The following is a 20,632-nucleotide window of genomic DNA, read 5'->3' on the forward strand; positions in this document are numbered from 1 at the left end:
CCATCTTTTACATATCTATCACTTTAAGCGATAATACCGGCGGGCCAGCACTAATAGCCAATTGGTATGGCTTCGCGGGCCAACTATAATTACATTGCGGGCCAAATTTGGCCCACGGGCCAGAGTTTGACACCCATGCTCTAGTCTTTTCATGTATATCATCCCAGGTGCAGCTTTGCCCAGACTATGGCGTAACAGTGCAATCTTCTTTAATAATGATAAAGATCAAGTTAATGATGCAGATGACATAATACCAGCATTTTGTTCCTTTATTTTCTGACAGTGTAACTATACAGCTACAGGAACAACAAGAAAATGATTTAAAGCTCAGAACATATGCATGACAATTGTAATTGTTTAATAGAATGAAAGCTTAAAATCAAAGGTTTTATGGCAACATTTTGGAGCTTTGATAACAAATCAAGCAAAGGCAAACAGTACACAAAAATAAAAGTTGTCAACGTCCTTTGAACTATCAAAGTCCTAATGTTTATATTATGCCTCAAATTTATTTAAAAAAATATAGACAGTGTGAACAAATTTATTCAACACAATGCAGCGATTCAGAACTGGGTTATTTAGCAGGCATAAAAGATCTGGGAAACCTCTAAAAGGTTCGGAAGAAAAATTTGAGCAAGAAACTTTATCAAGCTCAGCTGAAGCGAGATGTTTTGCATTGGGTTTTCGGGAGAATGAAGATAGTCAATGCAGCACAGAATGCCCTGCAAATGCCATTCCAGAACTTTTGCATAGTGACACAGATCAGGAGTTGTTAAACGTGACATTACATCAGGAGCAACTTCAGCAAATGCGTTTATATAAGGAAGACATAGACAAATGTCAAGACAAAGTGAAGCAGCTCATTTCCCTTTTGGCTCTTAAGGAAGAGGCAGAAAAAGATCTGACTGCCAGGATGACACAGCAGCAGGAAGATTTTGAAAAGGCCCGTTTGACTTGGCTTGAGGAAAAAAAAAATTCCTTGCTCAGGTGACTGAAATGAAATCACGTGCAGAACACCTATATGACAAATATACCAAACTCGAGGCTAAGGCTAATCGTGATAGCAACAGAGTGAAAGTGCTGAGCAGTGCTCTCAACGCTGAGCAGGCCAAAGTCGAATCTCTGAAAGAGGAACACCACAAAGAGATTGAAGCTCTGCAGGAAGTGATGAGCGACACTGAGGTCAGTGATCTGTTACGGACAGAGAAGCTGGTGAGTCTTTCTGATGAGGTTTCCCAACTTTCAAGTCTGAAGAACAGCCTTTCAGAGGAGAATCAACAGCTCCGCCAAAAAATAGATGATGCTGAGAATTACTCTCTGAAGTTATTGAGTAAATATTGTAATTCTGACAGCACGTACAAGGAAACATTGAAAGAGACAAATATAGTGATAGGAGCCCTGCAGCACCTAGAGCAAACCAATCACGCTCTAATGCAGAGAAATACTGTCCTAAATGATGAGAAACACCAGCTGGAGCTAGAGAAGCAGCAAATTCAGGAGGACAAAGACAGTGTGCTGCGGAAACTTTACACTCTGCAGGACAATGACAAAAGAGTGAGGGATGAGTACTGTGGTCTGACCACTAAAGTCTCCAACTTTCAGTCTTTGACAGAAAGACAAAAACAAGAGATCGAAAGGCTGAGTGTGGAAAAGAAAACGTCTCAGACCAAAGGGAAACTTTTGATTCGTGAAATTGAAGAACTCACTGCCAAGGTAGCTGAGATTTCCTCAGTATCCGAATCAAGGAAGAAAGAGCTGGAGTATCTGAGAATTACTGTTGCAAAGTCCAAGACCAAGGAGGGACGTCTAAATGAGACAATCGCAGGTCTGAATGAGAAACTATGCCACTTTGACTCTCTGACAAAGAAAAATGAAGAAAATCTCAATGCTCTTAACTCTTCACTGCATGTAGCTGAGTGCGCCGCATCCAGGTACTCCAACAAGCTGCATGAATCTAATTGCCTGAACAAAAAATTGCATTCAGACATTAGGAGACAAACGGTCATGTTGAAGGAACTGCAGACAACGAAGAAATCCCTTCATGAGGACATCCATCGCAAAGCAGCTGAAATAGCCTCACTTCTATCTCAGGTTGAGCAAACAAAGGCCGAAAAGGAACATTTGATGCAGGAAGTTCAGGAAATGAAACAAAATCAGAAGATCTTGATGGAAAAAAATGAGGCCATGAATGCGAATATGACCCGGCTGCAGTCTTTTGAAGAACAAACTGAAAATTTAAGGAAAGAATCGATGAAGTCTCGGGACAAAGAGAAACATCTCAGTGGACTCAACGAGACCCTCAGTGCCAAGGTGGGTGAACTTACCTCTCTGCTCGAGGCAAAAGACACAGAAATTGATAATGTGAAAACAGACCTGCAGAATTCCCGGACAAGCATATCATACCTCAACCATATGATTGTAAACCTCACCCAGCGGGTAGCCAACTTTAACATAGCGAAACAGACAGCCGAAGAAAAGGTGCATCATCTTAGTGCTCTTGTGAAAGACACTGAGGAGGATAAAATGAAACTGGCCACCGTGATACAGGACCTGGAGGAGGCAAACGGCTCTCTGAAAACCAATAATGCCAAGCTACAGTCTGAGCTGGAGGGAAAACTTGCCGACAATCAGAGTTTGTTGCAGGAAGTTTGCAATCTCCGCAAGACTGAAAAACAACTGGCTGGACAGAACAAAATGCTTAATGATCAGCTGACCAAGCTGCAGTCTCTGGACAATGTACGAAGCCAAAATTCCGAATTACTGCTCAAATCATTTCAAGAGTGTCAGGCCAGCAAGAAGGTTCTACAGGAACGGATTAGGGATCTTGAGAAACAACTGAAAGAGGAAAGACAAAAGAAGAGGAAATCAGACCAGGAATCTCAACGAAGGATGTTTGACAGTTTTGCTGAAAGTAGCTTGATGATCCCGCCGGAAAAAGTGCAACAAGACCAGTCTGATATGAGTCAGGATGATGACTTAATAAGAGTTACAACTTTGGACTCAACTGAGGAACAAAGAGCGGAAACATGCAATGAGATAAGAGCTTTAGAACACACTGATGTCACCCTCTGTGACATTACTTTGAAGCAGGATACAGAGCAAAGCATTTGGGAGATATCACCTGAGGAACAGGCACTGGTGAATCTCACCGAGATGCTTAATGAGCAATTAGAGCAGAAGCACTCCAAAGACCTTACATTTAATAAGAAAAGAGAAAACAATCTCCCAAATATTACATCTTATGAGAAGACAGAGGAGTGCCTTCAAAACTTTACATTTGATGGGGAAACATCTGATGACCAGACAAAGGAGTATCTCCAAGACATTAGCCTAGAAGAGCAGGTCTCGACCACTACATCGGAGGAAAAGGCTAAGGAGTCCCCCCAAGACATTACATTTTCCATGAAGATAAGAATGATTTTCCAAGTCATTATATTTGGATGGATGTTTAATTGGATTAAAAGGCAAATCCGAGGCATCTGTCATGATATGCAGAAAGAGGAGCACCTCCAAGATATTAGCATTGATGATCGCACAGAGGAGCATCTCCCAAACATATCATGTAATTTCACAACAGCGAGGCGTTTCCTAAGCAGTACAAATACAGATCACGTTCAAGACTTTAACCTCCAGCAACTGACAGAGGGGCAATTCTGTCTTGGATTGCAGCTCACAGAAAATTTACAACTCACATATGATGAGCGGACAATTGAAAGGCTCCCACAGTTTAGACTGGAACAGCAGACGGAGCTGCGTGTCCAGGATTCATCTGTACAACTTTTAGAACGTCACTCTGAAAGACGACTAATGACAGTACTTCTAGTTTTTAAGAAACTGCTTATCCTAATCTGTCACTTTTCCCTAACTCTTGGTGTACTTCTATTTTTTTTTGCCCTGAAGTTAAAAGCAGATGAGCCTTGATGATGACACAGAAAGTCATTATCTATATTAAAATATATAAACCTTCTGAGGTAACAGTACAAAACTTTGCTTCTTACCAATATTTCTGTTTATGTTGCTGCTGATATATGATTAAAGCCTATATATGATTAAAATATATTCTTAAAGCCTATTCTCCTGATGCTTTGGTTTTTCTCCCAGAATTTGTTAAATCAGATTTAACTACAGATTTACCCATTATTTTCAAACTCGATAGACGTGACAATGATGGAGCTACCACTTCTATGGGTTTGTTAGTTCGTGCCAAGTGAAACAACAATGCAAATATATATAAATTCATATATATATATATTATCCACTCAGTAGTTATAGCTGAAAGCATTGGATCCATCCATTTACTAAAATGTGACCAAGACAAATGTGCGAAAAGATGGAATTGGTATAAATGTTGGACAGTCTCAGAGAAAAGTGCTCACGAAGTGAAGTCTTTGTCACAATTCCTGCTGGGCATTGTATGGCCTGTTGCATATAAATAGAAATAATCAGATTGTCACCATATTTGCAAAGATGTGTTTACATTCACCCAAACCGGGTTATAAAGATGTTTGCATTTGGAGTTTATTATGCTATTTCTTGTATTATTGAATCAGAAATGAGGACATGCAAATCAAAAACATAATAGTTTTTAAAAAGTGCAGAAAGACAGACTACCGTAGCCTGTGCAGTCATGGACAAATCATTTGCAAGATGAATATGACAATTTATGTACCTTGTTTTTAAGAATACTTTATTTATTTATATTATTTAATTAAAACTTCATTTCCTTCTATATGGAAAGGCTAAATGCCTTACAGAACACTCCATGTAGTTACTCCTACCGTAGAAAATCATTTTTCAGTTTTCTGTGCCGATGATGGAATTTCACACAGATGTAGTGAAATTCACACTCCCATCTTTTAGCCACATGTAAAATGGCTTGGTCTTTATACTTTTATTTATAAAATGGCTTAGTCTTTATACTTTTATTCATAAAATGGCTTGGTCTTTATACTTTTATTTATAAAATGGCTTGGTCTTTATACTTTTATTTATAAAATGGTTTGGTTCTTATACTTTTATTTATAAAATGGCTTGGTCTTTATACTTTTATTCATAAAATGGTTTGGTCTTTATACTTTTCCGTCAGTCTGGACTGCTCACGATGTGAGGATGCTTTCAGGTTTTCTCATCAAATCTTCATATTTTTAAAAGCCAGAATTTCAAGTTGCTTAACAAAACCAACAAAAATAGCAAATGTTTGCATAAAAGCCACATAAAAGAATTCTGTCAGTGACAAACTGTCTCTTCATGGTGGTCATTCCAAGCTCTAGGGGTCCTAATGCCAGGTCACCTTTACTCGTCTACCTCACCAGTCCTCAACACCAACTTCTAAACAACCAGAAAGCGAACATCTGTGGATCTCAGGCAGTTAGATAATGGGCCAGACCCATGTGTGATTTTAACATTATCAGTAAAAAATGAAAATCAGTCTCCGGTGGAAGAAGGCCAGTCTGAGGATGATGTGATGACTGTACCAGTGTGTTGACTGTGTCAAAAATATAAAACATATATCCGCCCTCATAACTGGCACGCAAAACCCACCATCGCTGCTAACGCTTAAATGTTCCTTCTAGTCCAGAGGTGTCAAACTCAAATACCCAGTGGGCCAAAATTCAAAACTGGGATAAAGTCACCAGCCTATGTTGATATTTATTGAAAAAACTCTTCCACCGGCTGTAACACGGAACCTTTTGGTATGGACCCAAACTAGTTTTGCTCAACAACTTAACATGGAACAAGTAAAGCTTAAGACAATGCAATATATAATTTATTATTGCACACGTGCAAAATGGAAATAAAAAAACAACAACATATCAGTGGCGTTCATTTCTTCTCTTTTAAATTTCAACAGCAATCTTTTATTATTGTAAGTTAATGTAATGCCTTTTCGTCTCTTCTACTTTCTGGTGCCTTTGATTCATTTCCAGGTGCTTGTGCTTGTCTTGGTGTTGCGTTTTATAGTGTCATCTGTTGTTGCTCTCCTTGTAATGCACATTGGCTCCACATACAAGACAGACAGGTCCGTCTTTTACATATCTATCGCTTTAAGTGATAATACCGGCGGGCCAGCACTAATAGCCAATTGGTATGGCTTCGCGGGCCAACTATAATTACATTGTGGTCCAAATTTGGCCCACGGGCCAGAGTTTGACACCTATGCTCTAGTCTTTTCATGTATAACATCCCAGGAGCAGCTTTGCCCAGACTATGGCGTAACAGTGCAATCTGTAATAATGATAAAGATCAAGTTAATGATGCAGATGACATAATACCAGCATTTTGTTCCTTTATTTTCTAACAGTGTAACTATAAAGCTACAGGAACAACAAGAAAATGATTTAAAGCTCAGAACATATGCATGACAATTGTAATTGTTTAATAGAATGAAAGCTTAAAATCAAAGGTTTTATGGCAACATTTTGGAGCTTTGATAACAAAGCAAGCAAAGGCAAACAGTACACAAAAATAAAAGTCGTCAGCGTCCTTTGAACTATCAAAGTCCTAATGTTTATATTATGCCTCAAATTTATTTAAAAAAATATAGACAGTGTGAACAAATTTATTCAACACAATGCAGCGATTCAGAACTGGGCTATTTAGCAGGCATAAAAGATCTGGGAAACCCCTAAAAGGTTCGGAAGAAGAATTTGAGCAAAAAACTTTATCAAGCCCAGCTGAAGAGAGATGTTTTGCATTGGGTTTTCGAGAGAATGAAGATAGTCAATGCAGCACAGAATGCCCTGCAAATGCCATTCCAGAACGTTTGCACAGTGACACAGATCAGGAGTTGTTAAACGTGACATTACATCAGGAGCAACTTCAGCAAATGCGTTTATATAAGGAAGACATAGACAAATGTCAAGACAAAGTGAAGCAGCTCATTTCCCTTTTGGCTCTTAAGGAAGAGGCAGAAAAAGATCTGACTGCCAGGATGACACAGCAGCAGGAAGATTTTGAAAAGGCCCGTTTGACTTGGCTTGAGGAGAAAAAAAATGTCCTTGTTCAGGTGACAGAAATGAAATCACGTGCAGAACGCCTATATGACAAATATACCAAACTCGAGGCTAAGGCTAATCGTGATAGCAACAGAGTGAAAGTGCTGAGCAGTGCTCTCAACGCTGAGCAGGCCAAAGTCGAATCTCTGAAAGAGGAACACCACAAAGAGATTGAAGCTCTGCAGGAAGTGATGAGCGACACTGAGGTCAGTGATCTGTTACGGACAGAGAAGCTGGTGAGTCTTTCTGATGAGGTTTCCCAACTTCAAGTCTGAAGAACAGCCTTTCAGAGGAGAATCAACAGCTCCGCCAAAAAATAGATGATGCTGAGAATTACTCTCTGAAGTTATTGAGTAAATATTGTAATTCTGACAGCACGTACAAGGAAACATGGAAAGAGACAAATATAGTGATAGGAGCCCTGCAGCACCTAGAGCAAACCAATCTCGCTCTAATGCAGAGAAATACTGTCCTAAATGATGAGAAACACCAGCTGGAGCTAGAGAAGCAGCAAATTCAGGAGGACAAAGACAGTGTGCTGCGGAAACTTTACACTCTGCAGGACAATGACAAAAGAGTGAGGGATGAGTACTGTGGTCTGACCACTAAAGTCTCCAACTTTCAGTCTTTGACAGAAAGACAAAAACAAGAGATCGAAAGGCTGAGTGTGGAAAAGAAAACGTCTCAGACCAAAGGGAAACTTTTTATTCGTGAAATTGAAGAACTCACTGCCAAGGTAGCTGAGATTTCCTCAGTATCCGAATCAAGGAAGAAAGAGCTGGAGTATCTGAGAATTACTGTTGCAAAGTCCAAGACCAAGGAGGGACGTCTAAATGAGACAATCGCAGGTCTGAATGAGAAACTATGCCACTTTGACTCTCTGACAAAGAAAAATGAAGAAAATCTCAATGCTCTTAACTCTTCACTGCATGTAGCTGAGTGCGCCGCATCCAGGTACTCCAACAAGCTGCATGAATCTAATTGCCTGAACAAAAAATTGCATTCAGACATTAGGAGACAAACGGTCATGTTGAAGGAACTGCAGACAACGAAGAAATCCCTTCATGAGGACATCCATCGCAAAGCAGCTGAAATAGCCTCACTTCTATCTCAGGTTGAGCAAACAAAGGCCGAAAAGGAACATTTGATGCAGGAAGTTCAGGAAATGAAACAAAATCAGAAGATCTTGATGGAAAAAAATGAGGCCATGAATGCGAATATGACCCGGCTGCAGTCTTTTGAAGAACAAGCTGAAAATTTAAGGAAAGAATCAATGAAGTCTCGGGACAAAGAGAAACATCTCAGTGGACTCACCGAGACCCTCAGTGCCAAGGTGGGTGAACTTACCTCTCTGCTCGAGGCAAAAGACACAGAAATTGATAATGTGAAAACAGACCTGCAGAATTCCCGGACAAGCGTATCATACCTCAACCATATGATTGTAAACCTCACCCAGCGGGTAGCCAACTTTAACATAGCGAAACAGACAGCCGAAGAAAAGGTGCATCATCTTAGTGCTCTTGTGAAAGACACTGAGGAGGATAAAATGAAACTGGCCACCGTGATACAGGACCTGGAGGAGGCAAACGGCTCTCTGAAAACCAATAATGCCAAGCTACAGTCTGAGCTGGAGGGAAAACTTGCCGACAATCAGAGTTTGTTGCAGGAAGTTTGCAATCTCCGCAAGACTGAAAAACAACTGGCTGGACAGAACAAAATGCTTAATGATCAGCTGACCAAGCTGCAGTCTCTGGACAATGTACGAAGCCAAAATTCCGAATTACTGCTCAAATCATTTCAAGAGTGTCAGGCCAGCAAGAAGGTTCTACAGGATGGATTAGGGATCTTGAGAAACAACTGAAAGAGGAAAGACAAAAGAAGAGGAAATCAGACCAGGAATCTCAACGAAGGATGTTTGACAGTTTTGCTGAAAGTAGCTTGATGATCCCACCGGAAAAAGTGCAGCAAGACCAGTCTGATATGAGTCAGGACGATGACTTAATAAGAGTTACAACTTTGGACTCAACTGAGAAACAAAGAGCAGAAACATGCAATGAGATAAGAGCTTTAGAACACACTGATGTCACCCTCTGTGACATTACTTTGAAGCAGGATACAGAGCAAAGCATTTGGGAGATATCACCTGAGGAGATATCACCTGAGGACCTTACATTTAATAAGAAAACAGAAAACAATCTCCCAAATATTACATCTTATGAGAAGACAGAGGAGTGCCTTCAAAACTTTACATTTGATGGGGAAACATCTGATGACCAGACAAAGGAGTATCTCCAAGACATTAGCCTAGAAGAGCAGGTCTCGACCACTACATCGGAGGAAAAGGCTAAGGAGTCCCCCCAAGACATTACATTTTCCATGAAGATAAGAATGATTTTCCAAGTCATTATATTTGGATGGATGTTTAATTGGATTAAAAGTCAAATCCGAGGCATCTGTCATGATATGCAGAAAGAGGAGCACCTCCAAGATATTAGCATTGATGATCGCACAGAGGAGCATCTCCCAAACATATCATGTAATTTCAAGACAGCGAGGCGTTTCCTAAGCAGTACAAATACAGATCACGTTCAAGACTTTAACCTCCAGCAACTGACAGAGGGGCAATTCTGTCTTGGATTGCAGCTCACAGAAAATTTACAACTCACATATGATGAGCGGACAATTGAAAGGCTCCCACAGTTTAGACTGGAACAGCAGACGGAGCTGCGTGTCCAGGATTCATCTGTACAACTTTTAGAACGTCGCTCTGAAAGACGACTAATGACAGTACTTCTAGTTTTTAAGAAACTGCTTATCCTAATCTATCACTTTTCCCTAACTCTTGGTGTACTTCTAATTTTTTTTGCCCTGAAGTCAAAAGCAGATGAGCCTTGATGATGACACAGAAAGTCATTATCTATATTAAAATATATAAACCTTCTGAGGTAACAGTACAAAACTTTGCTTCTTACCAATATTTCTGTTTATGTTGCTGCTGATATATGATTAAAGCCTATATATGATTAAAATATATTCTTAAAGCCTATTCTCCTGATGCTTTGGTTTTTCTCCCAGAATTTGTTAAATCAGATTTAACCACAGATTTACCCATTATTTTCAAACTTGATAGACGTGACAATGATGGAGCTACCACTTCTATGGGTTTGTTAGTCCGTGCCAAGTGAAACAGCAATGCAAATTTAGTTCTTAGGATTATCAGAGCACAGATTCACGTACATCTTTCACCATCAGAAACGGGGCTATTGGACAAAAAAATTGTCCTTGCATCGGCAGTTGCCATGAGTCTTGCAAGAGAGCTAAAACTAGTAGATTTAGTGCGATTAACTCACACTTTTGGAGGGTTTAAGCTGATGAATGTTACATTCAACAACTTGAAGATGCTACATACGGAATACACTTTTATCAGAGCTCACCCTGAACTGCACACAAGAGGGCACCAGTGGGGAAAGAAACTCAACACTGTGAAAACAAAGAAAAGCACGCCTGTAATTAATGACAGTGACAGCCAGAAGCAAACCACTGAAAGGGACCTCCCTGAAGGTCCTTTTTCCTTTCTACCTGTCACTGACTGACTGTGAGGGTCAGAGGTCACCACACCATCACACCAAGCCCTCACTAGACTACACGTTCCTGACAAGATACTGTTTAGACAAATTTCGCTTTGCTAGCTTCGTCCTTGCTTTAGTGAGGAATTTTTGCAACGGTAGCATGGTTACAGCACAGGACACACTCCATGATCACGCACGGGAGTGTGTCGACCGTGCTTGGATGTGTGTAAGTTGAGGGAGCTTGCTGGGATTTAAATAGGGAATTCAGTCAAATATTAAGTTACTTTCTTTGCTCCTGTCTCTCATTTCCATCTTCCTGTCTGTCTGAAAGGAAAATGATGAGGATGACTATGTTTTGGAATAGGGTACCTCGATTTTGTCCAGGTGCGTGCATGTGCACATGTGTGTGTGTGTGAGAGAGCGAGAGAGAGTTAGGGACATCTGTTTATGTTGATGTGTTTTTTGCCTTTCAGAGTCCGTGTCGGTTTCATACGTCTGATCTCATAGGCGTCCACGTCCGTCTGTCCTTCAGCTGTCGGGTCAGTGAGGATCAACTGGATCGCTGGTGTGTGCCGACCTGTTTGTGTAGCCCTGATGTGAACATAAAACAATAAATAAAAACTGTCGGCAATCGTGTCACTCACAAAATGATGAACATGAAATTTTTGTTTTTTCCCCTGTGTAGAGTCATTATAGTGTTGTCACCTAGCAACCATTAGATGTTCCAAACTGGCCATTCTGAGCTGCTGTAAGAGCTCCGTGTACAGAAACTACACTTAGGGGAGGGTCAGACCTCACTATGTTTTTCAGGTGGCAAATGGGGCCATTTGGGCAGATTCATGTGAGAACACCCCCGAATCATCCCATCATGGTGACGAACAGCACCAGTCGCCCAGATATCTGCCAAACATTTAGAATGTTGACTGATGGGAAAATAAGACATTCCATGTGGTTGTTTTTGAAGTAAATGTGAACTTGATCCTTGAAAAAGGTGTAAACACGTGGAGAGACGGCACAATGAGCTACTTCATGTTCAATATAAATACAGGCAAAAACAGCTAAAAACGCATTCAAACTGTACCAAATGTTGCCCATAAAGACTTCATTTCACTGAAAACCCGCAACAAAAATCCCCAGTTTGGAGTTTTGCATGAAAAATAGAGCAGTTCCAAATCCGCAGTTTTTTAAAAATTGATGGTGCCCCAAATAAATGCTGCTATACATTTTTTTGTACCAAGCAGAATAAATTCATATATTTCTTACAGAGAAGGGGAAATGATATATGCCTCCGACACAGGTGTCACCACGTGACCTGTTTTTTTGTGTTTTTTAAAGATATTTGGCCCCTAAAAACATTAGGAGGCACCAAATCCTGCGGAAACGGTGGATAACGTTGATATTTCTTTCTTTCTTTCTTTCTTTCAGTGGTGGAAGGAGTGCGAGCGGGAGAGAGAGAGAACGAATGAGAGATTGTGCAAAAACACGTTTCCTATTTCTGTCTTTTTCTGTGTGAGTGTGAATGGTTGTGAATATAGTTTTATTTTCTGTGTGCTTTGTATTCATTTATTAGTTTAGCGAGTGTGTGTGTGTGTGTGAGTTTGTGGGGCGGCCGACCGCGTGCGGCCGTCATGGCGGCGAACGCCAAACTGAACGAGTTGAGCAGGAGACACGGGGTGAAGGTGGGAGCGGGCTCCGTGCTCAGTGTGGAGGAGGTGGCCCTGGCTGTGGGCCAGGAAATCGGTCACGGCTCCGTGAAGTCCGCCGCCCGCATGAACAGGGCGGTGGTGCTGTTTGTAGAGCAGGTGGAACAGGCCAACAGGTTGGTGGAGACGGGGATCACCGTGGGGGGGGGGCAGTTCGTCCAGGTGACTCCGCTGACGTGGCCGGCGGCACGTTGGACAAAGTAATCCGTGCCGCCGGCCGCGTCAGCGATGAGTTCCTGGAGAGAGAACTGTCCCGACATGGGAAACTGGTGTCCCCCATTAGGAAGTTGATGTCGGGGTGTCGGTCGCCATTGTTGAAACACGTAGCGTCTCATCGCAGGCAGGTCCACATGATTTTAAACAACGGGGCGGAGGATTTTAATTATCGGTTTGTTGTCCGTGTGGACGACTTTGATTATGTTTTATTTGCTACCTCCTCTGCCCTTAAATGTTTTAACTGTGGCGAGGAGGGACATTTGGCCAGGGCTTGTCCGAGCCGCGCCGTCCCGGACGCGGTGGCGGCGGAACCCGCCGCTCCCGCGGGGCTGGAGAGCGAGGCGTCGGCGGTGCAGTGTGGAGGGGGGCCCCGCTGCTCCGGACGGCGCGGAGATGGAGTCGAAGGCGGAGGGAAAACGGAGTGAGTGTGTGTGTGTGACTGAGGTGAGTGGAGCGAGGGAGAATGTGGAGATGGTGGTGGAGGTGACTGGTGAGAGTGGTGAGGTGGGGAAGGAAATGGATCCAACTGGGGTGGCTTTTGAAGTGTTGGGCGGGCTGGGCGAGACTGGGGATGGAATGAGTGAAATAAGTGAACTGGGTGAGGCAGGAGAGATGGGAGACATGGGTCAAACCGGTGAGCAGGGTGTAGCTGTAGGTGACGTGGGGCAGGAGACAGGCGAGCGTGGGGTGCAGGGAAAACGGCTGGCGAGCTTGGTGTGGGAGGAATGAGCACAGGTGAGCAGGGTGAGGGAGGTGCAGGTACAAGTGAGGACAGGGGGGGGGGTGCCTGAATGGCGGCCAGCTCCCGCAAAGCGGCGCAGAAAGCAGAAAAATGTAATGAACGACGGTGGTGACAGAAAAGCTGGACGGCTGAAGATGCAGCCGCTGCCACAGATACCAGCGACCAAGAGCACATGTCCGATGCCAGTGAGCTGTCGAACACGGTGGCGGACAGCGAGAGGGATGACTTGTACCCCCCGAGCATGATCAAGAACTTTCTCATGAAGACCAAAGGCATGAGGGGCCCTGATTTGGGGAGTTACTTCCCCGACAAGCTCCTCTTCATCCAGTCAGCCGGCCATTGGATCAAACACAGAGTGGTGTCGGACCTGACTGACCCTGAGACCTTCCGGCTAAAGAAGCATATGGGCAAAGCCAGGAAACAACTGAGAGAACTGTCCAACGAGAGCACCAGCTCGTAGGCCGACTGGCTGGGAAGGGATGGAGCCCCCGCCCCCCCCCACTGGAGCCTGCGTGACAGGCCACCGTCGTTTTTCCCTTTGTAGGATGGATCATACTATGTCAGACCAGTGCCCATTTCTGTTCCGGGCAAGAGACAATGGTTTTTGTGTGTGTTTGAATGTTGTAAAGGACACTTTTGGACCAATCGGACAGTGGACAAAAACCCCTTGTGGAGTAACTGGTTTTTGTTGATTCTATTTCTTTTGTTGTCAGCACTGGTTTTTTAACAGAGTGTGAATTTGTGTAAATAAAGTGTTTGTGTAAAAAAAAAAAAAACTTCTTTCTTTCTTTCTTTCTTTCTCTTCTTTCTTTCTTTCTTTCTGATAGAAATGATATCCCCACAGAGTGAAGATCAAGGCTGAGAGCTTATCCACTTCCTGTTCAGCAACCACACGTTTGACGGACGGGAGATCTTATTTGAATCTTATTATTCTGTCTCTGATCTTTCCTCAGCAGATCCGGGTGTTCGGTCCCACCGACATGACGGGTGGCGGCGCAATGGCTTCGTTTGTTTGGCGGACTTGGGCTGTTTGGGTTCGGGCACTGAAAACTGCGCCGGGTCCAAACATCTGACCTTTGACCCCCTGTTCTAATTTTACCTCTCCATTACTCTGTTCCTTTGCCAGATTCCGCACATCCTCTCCTCTTCCTCTGCCTCGCTCGCTTTTGCACATCCTGACTCCTCATCTGAACCTGTTTCCCTACAAAGCCACTGGAGGATTCCTTTACAGGAAGTAGCGGAGAGAGATTCAGAGGCAGCGGTGGTGGCTGAGATCCATCTGAACCGCCAGCTCTTCATCTCGGCTCTTAACTTTCAAACTCGGCTCTCGCTCTCCATTGAAGGGAAAACAAAGCTGCCTGATGCGGCTTCCCGACTGGATTTTGCGCATTCAGTCTGCAGCTAATGAGCTCCAGCATCATATGCCAAATATGGCAGTTTGATCACTGCCTCTATTTTTGTCGGGATGCTACGCCGCTGGGGCTGCACTCCGCCAGTTTCAAGTTCAAGTCCTGCATGTTTTTGTGCTCGCGTTGACCTGATGTGTCACATCGATTAAAGTTGGCCTACATCGACTCCAGTGCTGGATTTATATACTAACGTCCTGTCAGCTAGCCTTGAGCCGGCTAGTGCCAAGGTTCATTCACGTGCTGCGACCTTGTCCTGGTCAAGGTCAGCTAAACACTCAGCATTCTTTAGCCTCATCCCAGATCCAGAGAGGGGGATGTTCATGATGCTTTGTCTAATGTTAAAGGCTTCCCGTTGAGTTTGAACAGAAAGTCCGAGAGTTTTAGTTTGTTTTTAGTTCAGTAGCATTGAAAGAACATGGCTGCATCATTAGCCTGATGATTGTACAGATGTACAGAAGGAAAAAAACACTCTTTTAAAAGGAAGAAACCTTGAGGAGTACCAGCCACAAAAAGGGAGAGACCCTCCCCTCATAAGGAGAGGAGGGGAGGAGAGGAGAGGAGAGGAGAGGAGAGGAGAGGAGAGGAGAGGAGAGGAGAGGAGAGGAGAGGGGAGGGGAGGGGAGGAGAGGAGAGGGGAGGGGAAGACGTGCACTGTTGATCCAATAGTCATGTCTCATGTTTCTGTGTTCTGGCAGCCTCAGCCTCAAGCAGCATAACTGAGATGATGCTAAAGGTTAGCTGACCCTGTTGTAACTATGAGTGTTATCTTAGCTGGAACAATGACTGTAGCTATAGAATTACTGCCTATAACCTCTCAAAGAGGAAAAGGTTTCAGCCTAATCTTACAAGTAGAGAGGGAGTAGGAATCTGATTGCACAAATAGCATGATCCCAACATGCTCCCACACGAGACTGTCGGGACACAGATCTTACGGCCTCCGCTGATACGGAAACTATCCGGGTCAACAAGTAAGATCGGCTAACAGAGAATCTCAGCGCACTAATTATAACTGTTGGTGTAATTATAAGCCCAAGATCGCTGATCTCAAAGATCAGAAGAAACCCCAGACACACACACACACACACACACACACACACACCGAGTCAGACACCGCAGCAAGGACGCGCTGTTTCCTTCTGACATCTGCTGTTTGACAAACTCAGAGTGACTGATGGAGCAAAGAGGTTTCTTCTCACACGTTGCCCAGCAGCAGACTCTCCTCTAAATAATCTACACCACAGGATGCTTTTTGTTGTCTGTGATTTCGGGGAGAGAAACGCTCTCCCTTTGCTTGGACCCAGGGCTCCCCCAGCGATGGAGGGGATAACAGTGTGAAAGCAGAGTCACAAGAGGACAGTAATGATGTTTTGGTCCGGTTGTCACCCAGCACCGGCGACACTGGTAATGTTGCTGTCATTCACCTGCATTTTCAGCCAACCCATCCGGTTCTGCCCACGAGGTCTGACACAGAAGGAAAGTTGCTATCTTGTGTGTGGCGCACATCAATCCCAAAGAAAACTATCTGTCATTGCTACTAAGCTAACTGATACTTACTGGTTGATGTGCACATGTTCCTCTGATATACTGCTGTCAAACATATTGCAAAGTGCACATGAAGCTTTTCCTGGATTGTTCTGCAGATAGGCGCTTTTCCACTGGCATGGGTGAGAGGCGGGTTTGTGGCGCTGCGTTAGACGCCTCGCGCCATTGTTCCGATGTCAGGAGCTGTGTAATTAGTCTTTTTTCTCTCTCTCAACTTTCTTCTGTGTTCAGCTGCACAATGATCCCGTTTGTTATAGGGACCGCAGTCATTCGGTCGGCACATTTAAATCCTTCTCAGTGTCATCAGTAAACCAGGGTTCCGATCGTGTCTAAGGGGGAGCCTTGAATCCTGAGGAAATGACTTACTGTTGGGAGAGAATGGTCTCATTAGCCAAGTTTTGTGTTTCCGCCTCTTCAGCCCTTTTGTAACATGATGTATGCCCCGGAATAATTAGATAAATGGATGTTGCATCACTGTTGTGTACGCACAACAGATTACGCACAGTTATTGTAATCTGCTGAAATTCCGCTCATTGATTACAATCAGTGTAATTTCCTAACACGAGGGGCCATTGCGGGCGTGTCTGCGGGAGCCAATCGATTGCTGGTCTGGACAGGGAGCAGATGAGATGATGCCGAGCGTTATTCGGTCAAACAGACAGAGCCAGGAGGTGTAAGGACTCCCCTGAAGAGGCTACCACGTTAGAAGCTCATTATGACTATTTATGCAGCGAAGAGGCTTTATAAGGCGGTGAAGGCGCAGCTGTGGTTGGAGTGGGGTGTGCAGCGCTGCAGCAGCGTGTCCTCACCTCATCTGGATCTCCCAAACCCAAACACCATGACTGCGGAACTCCAAGGGTCAGAGGAGCCGAAGGTTTGGATTTGGCTTTAGAAATTGGAGAAATCTTTAAATATTTGGACGCTGCATCATCTCTGGGGTTTTGGAAGCACAAATGGAACTCACTTAACTCGTATTTAAAAATGCATTGGCTTCCTCCAGCCCAGCCACTGACCCTGGGTCAGCAGATATCCGGCGTCCTAACAACTGGAAGTGTTGGGACCGAGGCAGCCATCTCACTCTAGTCGCATCACAATCAACATCAGCATCTTTATGTCAAATTGTGGCCCTCGGGACGAATGATCAGGTTCCTACCTCGTCTAGGGGACGCTAATTACCCGTCTCTCCCATGTCTGAGGTACAACTCCAGCTTCAAGCACCTTAAATAGCGCAGTTTATTGGCCTTTTCTTATTCATTCAGACAGATGTTTCTTCAGCAGAAATGATTCTGACGCTGGAGCAGATGCTACTTTAACACACACAGCACACAGGGGACGCTGGGAAGCTCCCCCCATGCTGCTGCGTGCCCGCACAGAATTGATTTCCAGTCGTGTGTCAGCAGAGCGGAGGATGTGCGCAGGCAGAGCCGCAGAGCTGCAGCAGCACTGAAGGTCTGCGGTCATGACACCGAGGACAGAACGAGTTTCTTTTTATTCCGGCATGTCCGTTGCTTCAGAAAAATTAGGTTTTGGTTTTAATTAAAACATATGAAAGCTTCTCAAATCACAGAGCAGTGATTATAACTCCACATCAAGGTTTTCGCGGGAGTCTGCTGATGTGTTAATTGGCTCGTAGACAGAGAGGATGCTGGATTTCTGCTAAATCCGCTCCTTCAGAAAGAAGAAATGATTGCGCTGCTGCTCTGGCCTCACACACGCTCGGTCTGCCTTCCCTCTGCACTCCTCTGGGATGAAGCTACTAAATGTTCACATTTACCTGCAGCTAAAGCTCATTTCCGCTAGATAGAACACTCTGAGAAAACTGAACTGATTTTGAAATTGGGTTGAAATGTTTCAGCAGCTAGAAATTGGCGTAGTTTGCTTGTGTGTTCTTGTTCTTGCTAAATATTACCAAAATACTAGCTCTCCTGGCAACGTGAGGGCATTTTAGCCGGTTCTCACACCTTTAAAGGACTATTTGAGTTTAGGGTGAGGGGTTGGTGAGGTGGGTCATTTTTTATGTCTATGAAAGTCCTCACAACTATGGTAGAAGCATGTGTGTGTTTGTCTAATGGACAGTAGGCCAGACTGTGCAGTGATGCGAGAACTCCAATTAAGTCACAGACATTAAAGTGGTTTCCTGCAAAGATGGTGATGCCAAGACGACGCTGGAGCTTGTGAAATGGAATGTTTAACCTACTTTGGAAACTTGCTTTTCATGGTGGAAGCTTTCATCTAGTTTCACTTCAAGGTTGATATAAGCTTTTAAAAAAGAGTCTTGTGTATGTGGTGGACAGTGTAGGATACCATGAGAACTGCGTAGCTTCAATTGTCAAGACTGAACACGGACAAAATATGTAAAAAATATCACTGGAGATGAGACTTTGTGTGCGTTTGCAGAGAAGCAAGCGAGTGTGTTTGTTAGAGAGGTGGAAAGGAACGGGGAGAAGGTGAGGTACAAATGCAAATAAATGCTATATTTAGCTGAGGAGCTATTGTTTCCTGGTTGGGGGGAAATAAAGAAAGGAGGATGGCTTGCCAAGCGGAGCTTTCTGAGTAAACCTGTCGCCAAGTTTAAGGTTCTGCACTCACACAAATCTACATAATGCCGGCAAAGGAAGGCACGCAACATATGTGGCATATAGTTTACAGTGTGTGCGTGCGTGTGCGTTTGTGTCTTCCAGATTGAATTGCTGCCAGCTCATTTCTTAAACTCATCACATTGTGATCTTTATGCCAACGCTGACCTTATCAGGCTGTGATTTACTGCTAACTCCTCCACCATATGTTAGCCCTCCCGGATGATGTTTCCTGGCCCCTCTTCAGTGACTTTTAATGAGGAATTTGATGATGTGTGTATAACTGGATTATATTTTAATATATTATACATCCATGGCATTTAACACATATGCTCCTTTTCTATTTCACAGCTGGTTTCAGTGCTACCCACCTCGACACGACTCAAGTTTACGCCTTTTTGGCCATTTCAAATATATCTGCAGACCTCCTGGATGTGGATGATCCATCAGTCAGGTCAGCCACTGAGCAGAGACCAGCCTTGGTTTACATGTAGCCATTAACCACAGTCACTGTTGCCAGGTTTTGATAATGGAGGGTTCTGTCCAGCCAAATCCAGCCTGCAGACCGTTCATGACACTTTCGCAGCTTGACTCAGTTCGATGGAACTGTCCTCTAGTTGAGAACCATATAAAGTCAAAAAAAAAAAAAAAGTTCAATCAAGCTGAGTAAAACCGACTGGGTGATCCTGGAAAAGGGAAAGTGAAACAGAAACTGAAATCAGTATTTGGCAGAAGAGGTATCATGTTCAACTAAAAGATTCAGGAGGTTTGTGCAATTATCTAAAGACATGCAGTGGATGGATTGATGGATGGATGGATGATGGTGGATGGATGGATGATGGATGGATGGATGGATGAATGATGGTGGATGGATGGATGATGGATGGATGGGTAGATGGATGGATGGATGGATGGATGGATGATGGTGGATGGATGGATGGATGATGGATGGATGGATGGGTGATGGATGGATGGATGGATGGATGATGGATAAATTAATTAATTCATCGTCCTAACTGCTGTTTACCATTCGGGGTCATGGGGAAGATTCCTTCCCTGGATGACCCTGCATGTATATGAGCATTTATGGCTTTGGAACCTTGCCCAAGGGTATCTTGGCAGTGCTCTAAAGGTGTTCTGGCACCTCTAGAACACCTTCCATGTTTTGTCTATACCAGGTCTTAAACTGAGAACCCACCATGGATGTATGGATATAAAATTATCATCCAGTGCTATCACAATACTCCATCAATACAAGCAATACCATACATGGCCACTAGAGGTGCTGGATAAACGAAGATTACTAGATAGATAGATAGATAGATAGATAGATAGATAGATAGATAGATAGATAGATAGATAGATAGATAGATAGATAGATAGATAGATAGATTGATTGATAGATAGATAGATTGATATTCGACGGACAGTGGTGGTGAGCAGTGTCATCAGCATTGATCAGGCGCTGCTGATGACGGAGGCTTGGCTGGGCAGCAGCTGAATGAGGATGAGCATCAGTCATGACTCCACACAGTCAGCTGGAAGAATCGATGGTCCGGCCCAGCATGACGTTACATAATTTTGGAGAGGGTGAGAGACAGCAAGGGGCGAGTCCTCGCTGCAACCCCCGGGACAGACTTTACCGTGTCGACCTACTCACGAAGCAGAACTCGGCGTTAGCTAATGAGGCAGCAAGGACAGTTTTCAGACTGTGCTGCAACACTTTACTGGAGAACTGTCTGAATCATGGAAAAAGTTTGCTTCACTTATTTGTCTGGAAGGATTCAACATTATTTTAACAGCATTTTGCTTAAAGTTTGCAAAGTTTTGGTCTGTTTTCCAGATTCATTTGTGCAGGAGGACTTTTCTGTTTATCATGT

At 43.7% G+C, this 20,632-nt stretch overlaps 1 protein-coding gene across 1 annotated transcript; it reads left to right on the plus strand.

The window, feature by feature from the left end:
- The first annotated feature begins 996 nt into the window (after positions 1-996).
- Positions 997-8,856, plus strand: LOC130515275 (golgin subfamily A member 6-like protein 22). Its single transcript, XM_057015437.1, has 3 exons — positions 997-2,911; positions 7,032-7,231; positions 7,456-8,856. The coding sequence occupies exons 1-3, from the start codon at positions 997-999 to the stop codon at positions 8,854-8,856; spliced, it is 3,516 nt and encodes a 1,171-aa protein (XP_056871417.1).
- Positions 8,857-20,632: the final 11,776 nt, after the last annotated feature.

The sequence above is a fragment of the Takifugu flavidus genome, chromosome 18, assembly GCF_003711565.1.
Source record: "Takifugu flavidus isolate HTHZ2018 chromosome 18, ASM371156v2, whole genome shotgun sequence".
Classification (NCBI taxonomy): Eukaryota; Metazoa; Chordata; class Actinopteri; order Tetraodontiformes; family Tetraodontidae; genus Takifugu; species Takifugu flavidus.

Coding starts and splice junctions, on each gene's coding strand:
- LOC130515275 (XM_057015437.1), top strand. CDS start 997: ATGAAATCACGTGCAGAACACCTATATGACAAATATACCAAACTCGAG. Junction 2,912..7,031: donor GTTTGACAGTTTTGCTGAAA/GTAGCTTGATGA, acceptor AATCACGTGCAG/AACGCCTATATGACAAATAT. Junction 7,232..7,455: donor TGTTACGGACAGAGAAGCTG/GTGAGTCTTTCT, acceptor GCTCTAATGCAG/AGAAATACTGTCCTAAATGA.